Consider the following 12,065-nt stretch of genomic DNA (forward strand, 5'->3'; position numbering starts at 1 on the left):
GAGAGGGGCTGTGGGTGTCCAAAGAGAGGCTGACGCCGAGCACTCCGCGATGCACAGGACAGCCCCCAATGTCAGCAGTGCCAGCCAAGGCCGAGAGGCCCTGGGCTGAAGGCCCCCAAGCTGAGGGCCACCAGGGAGACACCACATAGGTCTGCCTAGCAAAAGCTGGAACCACTGAGGAGAGATCAATGACGGAAAAAATAAAAACATGACAGGGAAAAGCTAGGATATTTTCCTTTAAATATACTGAAGCCTGCCCAGCTGGTGTGGCTCAGTGGTTGAGCATCGACCTATGAACCAGGAGGTCACAGTTCGATTCCTGATCAGGGCACATGCCCGGGTTGCAGGCTCGATCCCCAGTGTGGGGTGTGCAGGAGGCAGCCGAACGATGATTCTTTTTCATCACTGATGTTTCTCTCTCTCTCCTCTCCCTTTTTATCTCTGAAATCAATAAAAACATTTTTTATTATTTTTTAAAATGTTTTTATTGATTTCAGAGAGGAAGGGAGAGGGAAAGAGAGAGGTATCAATGATGAGAGAGAATCATTGATTGGCTGTCTCCTGTATGTCCCCTGCTGGGGATTGAGCCTGCTACCCAGGCATGTGCCCTTGCCTGGAATGGAACCAGGGACCCTTCCGTCCACAGGCCGGCACGCTATCCACTGAGCCAAACCAGGTAGGGCTATAAACATTCTTTTAGAAAGTTACAGCACAAAGCTGTGAGCAATCCTTAATTCCTGATGTTAATGAGAATTCTTTTAGACGTTACCTCAGGAGAATTGAAAGAGGGCACAAAACCACTCTGTGAAAAGCTTTGCTTCAGTGAGGACTGTAAGGAGCCTGCTCGAAGTCTGCAGGCGTGAATGACTGTACGTGTGGGTGCATTTTTCCAGGTGTGCATAAAACGTGCTGTGCATGTAACTAGCAGCCGCACACCTGCTCTGGTGTTGTATGTGATCCACTCGATCAGCTCCTCCTGAGGCAGATTATTGAATTCTCCCAGGATGCTCCACTGACTGCGCAGGTTGGCAAAGCCTTGGAGCGACATGACTGTGAGGAGGCCAAAGATGACGTTCTCAAAACGGACTCTGTAAAAAAGCCAGCCAAAGAGCTGAAATGAGAGAAACGGTTTGTCATTCATTCCTCATCTTTCATTTATCTGCAGAATTACAGTATTACCGATGTCCTCTTTCCCACTGCCCACCTCCACCCTCCTGCTGCCTGACATGAAGAGTGCTGTATGGTCAGTACTAAGTTCTCCCCCGGCTACTTAAACCAACGTGGATTAGCACTTGATGATGCCAAGTGCACTAATAACTTACAGAACTACCGTCCCTACTGTTATAAACAGCAAGTATTTGGAATTATTGGGTCCAGTTACAAAACGAAGCTCTCTCTCTCTTCTCTAAAGGAAGGAAGGAAGGAACCCCGGACCCTTCCAGTACTGATTTACCCCCAGGGGTTAAGGTCAGCAAATCCCCCCTTTGAAGCGTCCTGGGACTACACGCTGCAACACCTGCCTGCTGTTTGCGGACATCCCGGGTAATGAGGGGAGACCCCGCGAGCACGGACACGGACATTCCTCTCAGGAAAGGCAGCGTCCCACATTCACAAAACGCTCGTGATCAAAACTAGGTCAGGTGTTTCTAGAAGCACCTCGGTCTCAAAGCTCCAGCTGTTCTGTCTAGCACCTTGGCTGCCGTGGCAGACACCTCCCCCAGGGGCCCCCTCGGCCAGGCCAGGCGGCACAGCGCCCGAGCAGTTACACTGCGTTCCTCTCTGTCCGAAGAGCACCCGGGCTGGTGCCGACGGGCCAAGAGAGTCCGGCACAGGCCTGAACCCCACCGAAGGGCTTTGTGGTAGGCCACTGACACAGGGCAGCGCGCCTCGTCAGGTGTCTTAGCAGCATCAGCTGAGGTCTCGGAACCGTTTTCACAGCCACGCGGAGCTGCCCTCTTCCTCTCCGGGAAGCGTGAACTAAGGCGGCCGGTAACCCGAGTGCTTTGGGGCCGGCTTACTCCACGGTCCTGGGAACGGCACCGCAGTGGCCAGTTACCATCACGCAGTCAGACCGGGATGGATGCCTTACCCAACGGGAGCATATCAGCGAAGCCATCACACACATGTGGGGAGTCAGAAACAGCTTCAGCCTCATAATTAAGACGGCGAGGGCCGTGAACGCCAACAGCTGCAACGTGTGGAAAATGAGCTACAGAAACACAGAACAAAAACACGGCGGCGTCACTGACGGTCTTTAAATTAACGGACATAAAGCATATTAAAACTAGTACGATTCGTTAGGACAGGAACTTTCAACTCAGCAAGGAGTCTATTCACATGTCTTCCTTTATTCAACGGAGATGAGCCGAACGCCTACGACAGGCCAGGTCCTGCCCTGGGTGCTGCCGATTCAATGGTGAACAAGACATCAGCAAGCAATTTCTGCCCGGGTGAGGTTTACGTTTCAGTAGAGAGACAGGAAACAAAGTAAAAGTAAATCTATCATACAGTCTTTTAGGAAGTGGCGAGCGGGATGGAAGAGGACACCGGAGCAAAGGACAGAGACAGGGAACACGGTGGCGGGGAGGGGGGGGGGTGGGGAAGGGGTGGGGGCTGCACAAATCCACATGTCACTCAGACAGCAGCCAACAGCACAGCAAAACATAGCCTGGGTCGCTTTAAAAGCAGTGGGACTACATAACTACATGGATTCAGTAGTAGGACACCCCATTTTGATTAAGATGGAGTTCCACTAAGCAAAGGCTTCAAACAAAACCTTTCTAACAGACACGTTCGTTAAAACATTCACCGATCCGCACTGGAAGGGCGGACAGGATTAACGCAACCGGAAGTAAAGGGCACCTCAACGTCCATGTCCTAACAGTCAAACACATTCAGCGTTAACGGCAATGAGGTGTTTTCACCTACAAAACTGACAAAGGGTAAATGAATGCTAAGTGCTAGAGGGGAGGCCATGGAACGCAGTGAAGTAAACTGGTGCCTTTTCCCGAGACTGAGCCCATTTATCAAGTCCCCGGAAGAGAGCCGACCCCTCCGACCGAATGTGCCGTTCCAGGAACGGAACTGGCGGGAGCAGCCAGAGCACAGAAACGCGTCTGCAAAGAAGGCACCGCAGTGACCTCTCAGCGGCGAAAGCAAACACCCTCGGTGACCAAAGGGGATGACTGAGTCACCGCCCTCCCACATGCGCACGGCCACTGAAAGACCACACAGCGGAGGGCGGCTTAATGGCACAGCAAAGTGCTCAGTGTCAAACTCTGTACACACTTGGATTCTGTGTGTGTGCGTGCCTGTGTATGTATACATACCTGTGTACACATTCATGCATGGGGGCGAGGGGGGGGCAACCTACAAGAATATATGCCTAAAAAGTTAACAGAATTTATTTCTGAATCATAATTTTTCTATTTTCCAGAATATTTAAACATGTCATTTTTATAAGCAGAAATGCATAATTTATATTTAAAACAAGAACTGCAAACTCTACCCAGAGCTGTTTCTTTCTCTTTTTAAGTAAAGATGTTTAAAAATGAAATTTGTTACTTATCTTTTCCTAATTATGGGACCCAACGTTGGAATGTGGAACCATTTATTTCAAAATCAATCCTTTTTCCTTTATTTTTTTTTGGGGGGGGGGGTGTAAAATTCCTCTTTGGGCAGAACCAGGGGCCTGTGCGGAGGGAAAGGCAGAACACTGCGGAATAGCATGCCTGTGAAAAGAGGTGGTTGTAAGTACTGTCTGATAAAATATGAAGTGTGGGTGTGAAGGCAGAGGAAAACTTGGAGGAATGTGACATGGCCGATGTACATAAAGGCAGTCACACTAGGGGGCAGCGGAGCGACGGCTAACGGATGCTGCTCAGCACCCTGGGCTCATGTCCTCCTCGGTCCACAATATTGGCCACTAACCTCCCTGTGTCGTAGTGTCTGTCATCTGTGAAACAGAAACAACAACAGTCCTTACCCCAATAGGTTTCTGTGAGAATGAAAGTGTGAACACAGGCAGATCGGGAAGCGGTAAGTGCTGGCTGACTTTGAGAGCTCTGGAAATGGCCTGCTTGGGCTCAAGTGCAAGCCTTCCCACCAGCCAGCGGTGAGACCTTAGGCAAGCCACTTATTTCTCCTCTGGGCCTCCCCCCAGGCACAGAGCTAGCTTGTGTCCAGCCTCCCTGGTAGTCAGGTGTGGCCCTGCACCTGCAGGCAATATGAGCACCTCTTCCAGGCCCAGCCCGCACAACACCCCTCACCCCACCCCCCTACCACCCCACGCACCACCCCCACCGCACCATCTTCCATATTCTCTCTCCTTCACTGGCGGGTTGGTGCAGACAAGCACATTGGCCCCAGAAGCCACATGTGGGAATGGCAGAGCCACAGATGGAAGGAATCTGGGTCCTTAGTTTCTGCCAATCAGGACTCCTGCTTTTAACTTTAAGTGAGCAAAGGATTAAACTACTACTAAGTTATGTTAGTGTTTATCTCCTTAACAGGTAGTACCACCTAATTAACATAATTTTATTTGCCAAATGGGAATATTATTATGAGAAGTAAACAGCAAGAGTACACGGCACATAGTAACTACTCGGAAAGGAGTAGTTGCCATTGTAAGCTATTCCTACTAAGTTCAAATTTAGTTGCCCTCTCCGGTAAATTTGACCTTTCCTTTAAGACTCATAGTTCTATTAGGAAATCATAGGACTTGGGCAAAAATCGTATTAGACTCACACAAGAGTATTCGCGCCACAAAATAATGTAGCACCGCATAAAACGCTGCGTCATCTGTTTCATGTCTCCACGGAAAACCTGTACACGTTTGAGAGGGCAAGAACCTGCAGCACGGCTAACGCTTGTTAACTGACCATCCCGTCTGTGCGGGGCAGGAGCCCGGGCTCCAGTGAGAGCCACCGGTGACCACCCTAATGGCTGAACCAGCTCAGCAGGCAGAAAGGTGATGTTTGTCGTCGTCAAATGAATGAAAGAATAAATGTATGGGGGCAATTTAATTATGCTCCATGGTCATACATCAACCTTCTAGCTTTCCAATCCTTACTACCCATCAGATTAAACAGAGCAGATTAAAACGAGAGAAGGACCAGCAGAAATTGACCACCACGGCTGACCCACTCAAGCAGTGCTGATGGTTGCTGGCAGCGTGGTTTAGACCTTGGCAAACTGGCCTTGAATCAGAATCGAGTACACAAGTCTACCAGAGATGAAAATTAAGGCTTTACCTCACCATGTTCAAGGAGCTGTTTTCTGGAATAAAACAAAAATATTCTCTACTTACTAAATGTCCACTTTATGATTACATAAAAATAAACTATTTCTTCTTAGATCTTAAAATTTTGATTCTCTCTAAACCACTTAAAAGCATAAAAGGAAATAAATATATTAGGTAAATCAGCAATCTAAAAGGAATGACTTACAGTCATCCTATTTAAGGTGTCTCTTAAGATAAAATAGATTTTACTAACTGCTAGAGAGTGTACCTCTGAAGGGATAAATTAGTAAGACTGTCTATTACATATTCAACCATATACAGTGCATGCAAAACTTTATGTAAGCATTGCTGGACTTCAGAACTGTTTTCATTTTTCACAATTATACACACCATGAACATCCTTGTACATAAAACTGGGAGCATCTCTGAGTACCTCCTTAGCATAAATTCCTAGAAGTTACTGGGTAAAGTCTATAAATACTTTTGCTTCCAAAAAAGTTGTATAACAAACTTACTAAATATTTACAGCTAGAAATTGACTAAATGTTTTAGGGCACTCTTACTGTGTTCTAGGTACTATGCAGTGAACACAGAATAAAGGGCACTGATACTGGCTCTATCCTCAGAGAGTTTGTATTAGACTCACACAAGAGTATACGACTGCCTATTTTTATGTTTCGTTAAAAAGACTAGATGTTTTAGTTTTATAGCAAAGCTTTACGGGATGTAGAGGCCTTTTAATATGGATTTCCTTAATCATAATGCTTAAGTTTAATGTCCATTCATTTGAAAAATTGATGACAGCAAGTCATTTAATAAATACGATTTAGAAACAACTATGATAGCATTACCTTTGATGAGTGTTTGTAGATAAGACATATAAAACATCACGGAAAGTCTGTGAATAGAATCAATGAAAGTTTTCTAAGAAATTATTTGACATTTAAAATGCTCTCATTCATTAACATAAACACACCCAACAGAAAGTTGGTTTTTTTCATCCTCACCTGAGACTGCTTTTACCGACTTTTTTAGAGAGTGAGAGTAAAGGGGAAAGAAAGTGAAACATCTATTGGCTCTCTCCCATACACACCACAACTAGCAATCTAACCTGCAACCTGGGTATGTGCCCTGACTTGGAACTGAAGCCACGACCACCACTTTTCAGTGCATAGAATGACAATCCAACCAACTGAGCCAAACACAGAAGTGTTTTTATTGTCCAAGTCATTTGGTTTTTACCAGTTGTCCCAGTTATTGGGGTTGACCAGTTGTCTAAGCCATTGGGGGTTGACCAACTGTCCAAGCCATTGGGGGTTGAGCAGTTGTCTAAGTCATTGGAGTTGACCAGTTGTCCATGTTATTAGGAGTTGTCCAACTCATTGGGGGTTGACCAGTTGCCCAAGCCATTGGGGGTTGAGCAATTGTCCAAGTCATTGGAGTTGACCAGTTGTCCATGTTATTAGGAGTTGTCCAAGTCATTGGGGTTGACTAGTTGTCCAAGTCATTAAGGACCTGGATCAGGGGTGAAACTACAGAGATGTGCAGGAGGTGCCTTTCTCGCTCATAAATTATTCACATTCTATGTGAAAACAAAGGAATGAGAAACATGGGAACTGGAACTACAGAGAGAAGATAAGCAGTTTGATTCTAAATACCCTTAGTAGGAGACAGGGCAGAGAAATCACGTTACTGTTATCTGCCCAAAAGCATAAAATAAATATACTAGTATAGTGACTTAAGGCAAGACAACTTGTAAACCATATAAAACTAGTTCAAAATTGCTAAAACTAAGGACCCGCTGTCTTTAACCAGGCTTCCAGATCAACCATTCTGAGACCAAGAAAAACTGCCAGTTTAAACATTATTTCTTCTATAGTGATATGTTCTTTGTTATAAAAACAATGAACACATACAGAATGATTTTTAATGGCTATAAAAATTTCTTCTGTGCCTGTCTCCAAATGGATCAAAATTTCTTTGAATGAGCTTTATATTTGAAAGATGAATGCTGTCCTACACTTCACTTTCATAGCATCCGTAACAACTATAATTCTTCAGTCATTTGTGTGGTTGTTTAAGGTCCCCCAACTCCCATAGGCGTTAAGTTCTAAGGCACGGGCCTTTTTGTCTTATTGTACCTACGATGTTAACGTCGTTCTTGCTACATGGTGGGTGACTGATACATTTCTTTTGAGAGGATACATGAAAATACCTTTTATAATGTGGCTTTCTAAAAAAAAAATCAACAAACATAATACTAGATTAAAAAAAAAGATTTCAATAAAAAACGGTTTTTAGGAGGGGAGGACTTCATCCTAAAAATAAGACAGAATTCTGAGATATTATCAATCTATTGTAAGTTATTATCTTTAACCCAAAGTGTTAAAAAATTTAAATACCTTTTTTAAGATGAAGTAAGTAATCATCATAACAAGTGGAAGCAATAATGTCCTTATGTATCTCACTGGAGTCTGAAATAAAACAAATTATTTAAAATAGTCATTGATTAAATTTCAAAGTAAGATTAGTGGTGTCCCTTTGCTGGCAATGTCTTGTTTAAATTTTTTGTAGTATTTGGGGTATTAAATGAAATAAAACTGAATTTTTAAAAAACCTAAGTATTTGGATTTACTTTTTCTGGGTAGTCCCCATAGCTCCAACTGACCTAGATCGGTGGTCGGCAAACTCATTAGTCAACAGAGCGGCAAACCGAGGCTCGCGAGTTTTAATAAACTGACCTAGTTTATTACAAGTGATTGAACTGTCATAACAGTCATTCACTGTGGCTCACATGATATGTTAAGCTCCCTCCTGGATTCTCTCATTCAACCACCACCAATAACTCTGTAAGATAGGAGTCCTTGTTCAGCTTTTACACGTGAGAAAGCAGGTGAGGAAGGCCATGTGGTTAGCAAAGTTACTGTGAAAGGTGATAGGGTAAAAGTCAGATGTTTCTGAATGAAAATTTTGAGTTTCAGATTCAAAAGAATACTTAGGAGCAAAAAATTATCATACCAGCAGAGAAGGAAAAAAACAACACAAAACAAAAAAGCAACATACCGCTTTTTCCATAAAGCCAAATTCAGGAGCACAGGTGTAAATTAAAGTATCGAAATCTGTAAACCTCAAGATTCTCGCGGCTATTAGGTCACTCAGGCGAATCTGGAAGAAAATAAGAGTAAAGCAAACTAAAATTATGCCAATAACTGCAGTCAATAACAACTCATTTGATATCATGGTAATAAAAGCTACAGAGCACATAAATCCGGTACCTGGTGTCCCTCTCAAAGGAAAAAAAAAAATACAGTGAATACAATGCATGCTATATGCTGAACTATGAAAAAGAAATGTCAAGAGAAATGAAAAGTTGAAAGAGGTCAGAAAAAATAAGCAGAGATGATAATGTAAAGAGTGAGCCAAAATCAATATTTGCTGGGCAGAAACCAGCATGCAGTTAATCATGGGATTTTATAATCACATCTTTACCAAGGAAAAGCAGTTCCATGTTAAGCCCTTTTACCACACATTGTAAATCATGAACCAATTTTCTATGCGCTGTCATTTTCATCAAGCCTCATGCACTGATTACCTTTCGGTGCTTCTTGAATTTCTCGGACGTACAATCAAGCCATTAAACGTGACAGCTGTCCTTCAGAAGAGTTACAACAACTGCGCACACCACTTGGAATTCCTTGATCTCCAAGGTCTCTAAAATAAGCACTGCCAAACACACCCACGTGGGACTCCTGTGTTCTCCCGATGGTTTATCACCTGCTGTCGGGGAGACGATTCTTTTCCCACTACGTTCTCAGACGGCCAGATTAAACAGGGAAATAGTTGGTATGGGAACCCTTAATTCAGAGTATTTTACAGAGACAGAAATTATTTTATATCAAGCTTATATGACTACCTGTGGTTATTCATGGTTCCCATCATCTACCAGGACCGAGGATAAGGGAGAGTTTCCTTTATGGTTCTAATTTACAGCAAGTCTGGTGACTAATAATTTAACCAAAACACTTTAGTTTCAACTCTTTCTCACGGCTGTCACAGAGGAAGTCACTTAATAAAGAGTACCCAGGATATGGGTGTGTGTGCATGCATGCTTGTGTAAGATTTGTAAAGAGTCGGGTAACAATGTGGAGCGAGGCAGGAAGGAAAACCACAGATAAATTTAACAGGTAAGTAAATAACCTAGGACAGTGGTCGGCAAACTCATTAGTCAACAGAGCCAAGTATCAACAGTACAACGATTGAAATTTCTTTGGAGAGCCTAATTTTTTAAACTTAAACTTCTAACGCCACTTCTTCAAAATAGACTTGCCCAGGCCGTGGTATTTTGTGGAAGAGCCACACTCAAGGGGCCAAAGAGCCGCAGTTTGCCGACCACGGACCTAGGAGAACCGGAAGTTTGTCATGAAATATATACTCCCCAGAGAATAAAAAGTTAAGAACAAAAGGGGAAAGAAAAAAAAGAAACTGTGTCAGATACAGAGAGAACAGCAGCAGCAAATACCCCTAACAAACCACTATGCAAAGCTAGCAATAAATAGCAAATAAATCCTTACATTCTAAAACTGTACTTAACATGCACACGTATGCAAGTTCAATTCTATTGGATAATGACAGCACTTGACCTTTTAGAGAATAAACACCACACTCTCTTGTTAAAGTTGAAGTGATTTCAGCATTAGATAGGGTCTTAATTGGATGGTACTAGGTAAGGTAAACTTCAGAGTAGATTATTGCAGGATTCATGCATGCATGCTCCTATCCCAACAGTAAGTGCTAAAAATCAGAAGTAAATTCATGCATTGTTTTCTATTCCTTAAATTAATTTTTAAGTAGGGACCTACGTTTTAAAAAGGGCCATTATTAAGGCATTAGCCTTAAAACAAGCAGAAATGCCACACACATGAGGAGTAAGTGGTCCATGTATTTTCCAGAAGATAAAAAGATAGCAAACTTTTGAGAAAAAAACTTTTAAAACATCAAATCATCTCTTACATTTAATTCATAATTATGAATAAAAATACTGGTATTTTAAGAGTTCTACATTTCAAAGCTGAGTAAAGACTGCTCATGTGCTAACATCTGCAATAAATGAATATTTAAACAAATAATTATCTGTACTTCAACGGAAATAAACAGATTAACTACTAAACATATTATTATTTTTTTTTCCTAGAAGGCTAAGTCAGCACTCATTGATACACGTTTTTCTCAGTTTTTACTCTACCAATAATTAGCTTGGGGCCCTTGAGGAAGGCACTTGACCTATATAAAATGAAGGGGTAAAAAAATAGTTGGTTCCGAAGTTTTCACCCAGGTATACATGTTTACAAAACGTCTTATGTTTTAACTCGAAAGTACTTACATGATCTGAAACACCTAAGATTTTAGATGTCAGGAATTTCAAAATTATTGTTCCACAAAACCAACCGAAACATTGAATTAGCTAAACAATAAATAAAATAGATAGAAGTCAGGTACTAAAAACTACCTGGTTAAAATATTCAATCATATCAATAAATGGCATAGAAAAATTTAATCACTCCAAGCACCTCACCTGTACAAACCCATGAAGGCTAAAGAATTACATTAGGTTAAGAAAACTCCCTGCCATTTCTGCTGTGCTAAGCGTTTTTACCATAAATAGGTGTTCAATTGTATTCAATTCATTTTCTGCATCTAATGGGGTAAGTCACCTGTTAGTGTGATAATTTATATTTATGGATTTTCTAGAAACGTATTTGCATTCCCGGGATGAACCTAATTTGATCAGAATGAGGGTACATAAGGTGTTTTCTTTCTTTCAAGTGGCCACATGACAGTAAAGAATATTAAAAATAGATTTTGATCAACCATAAGTGACAATTTTGTTTATTTTTTACTCTCACTCATAAAAATAACAGCTTCACTGTTTTCAAAGTTTCCAGTTATGACAGAGTAAGATATGCAATATAATCTTTATTCCACCACCATGAAAGGATTACTTGATAAATAAAATAGGTTTTTTTTGAAAAAAAAAAAGTGTTAGTTCACAAAATATCTTTGCTTTTCCTTTTTGACTGGCTTTTTTTAAAGCCAGGACATCTTTTGCATGGTTTTAGATGACTACCATGATTTGTTTCTCCCTTTTGCAAGAGACTGGGGATATAAATTATGCAAGTTTCAAAATATAAATACTAGTATGTGCTGAACACTCATTACACCTCAACTTTTCTCTTCTTAGAATTTTGTTTCTTTGAAATTACTGAAATGAAAGCATAACTTTTGTTCTTCCCAGTCTAAAACTGAAAGTATTTAAAACAATAAATTTGCCTCTGCAAATGCTTTGACAGAATTCTCTAAATGTCCATGGACACTGCTCTGTGTTTTTATTTTTCAATAGTTTATAAATGACATTTTCAATTTCTTTGAGTACAGTTATTAAATAAAAACTTTGAATTTTCTGATTTCCTGGTTTAATATTTTTAAAAAACCATTACCATTTTTTTTTCTGAAGTAAAAAAATCATATATTGAAAGTCATGTCATCAATAACTTAAGGTTACAAATATTTCCACATGTTCACCACAAGGGATGGGAGAATTCCTCAAGCAAGAAGAAAATGGCAATACATTCCACCTTGCTCTTTTGCCTTCTGAAATGTACCTTATCTTACCATAACTTTTCCAGTTTTACCCTATCAATATACAATATACTGTATAATCACAGGCCTTCAATATGGCAGGTCTTAATTTTTAATAGAAGTAAATCAAAGAAAAAGAATGTCATCTGCTGATATTATGGCAGTAAGTATTTGCAGTGCCTCCCTA

The 12,065-nt window shown here is 41.4% G+C and overlaps 1 protein-coding gene across 1 annotated transcript in view; it reads right to left on the reverse strand.

Annotated features, from left to right (window-relative positions):
- The window catches only part of DPY19L2 (dpy-19 like 2), a gene marked incomplete at its 5' end in the record, with an annotated part of 48,876 nt that overhangs the window by 7,765 nt on the left and 29,046 nt on the right, over positions 1 to 12,065 (reverse strand). The window contains 7 exons of the mRNA XM_080665218.1: positions 937 to 1,111; positions 2,090 to 2,209; positions 5,253 to 5,277; positions 6,094 to 6,140; positions 7,645 to 7,716; positions 8,306 to 8,407; positions 10,623 to 10,703. Coding sequence (XP_080521344.1) covers positions 937 to 1,111; positions 2,090 to 2,209; positions 5,253 to 5,277; positions 6,094 to 6,140; positions 7,645 to 7,716; positions 8,306 to 8,407; positions 10,623 to 10,703 — 622 coding nt within the window. The remainder of the gene's footprint in view (positions 1 to 936; positions 1,112 to 2,089; positions 2,210 to 5,252; positions 5,278 to 6,093; positions 6,141 to 7,644; positions 7,717 to 8,305; positions 8,408 to 10,622; positions 10,704 to 12,065) is intronic.

The sequence above is a fragment of the Plecotus auritus genome (genome assembly GCF_963455305.1).
Source record: "Plecotus auritus genome assembly, chromosome: 4".
NCBI lineage: Eukaryota > Metazoa > Chordata > Mammalia > Chiroptera > Vespertilionidae > Plecotus > Plecotus auritus.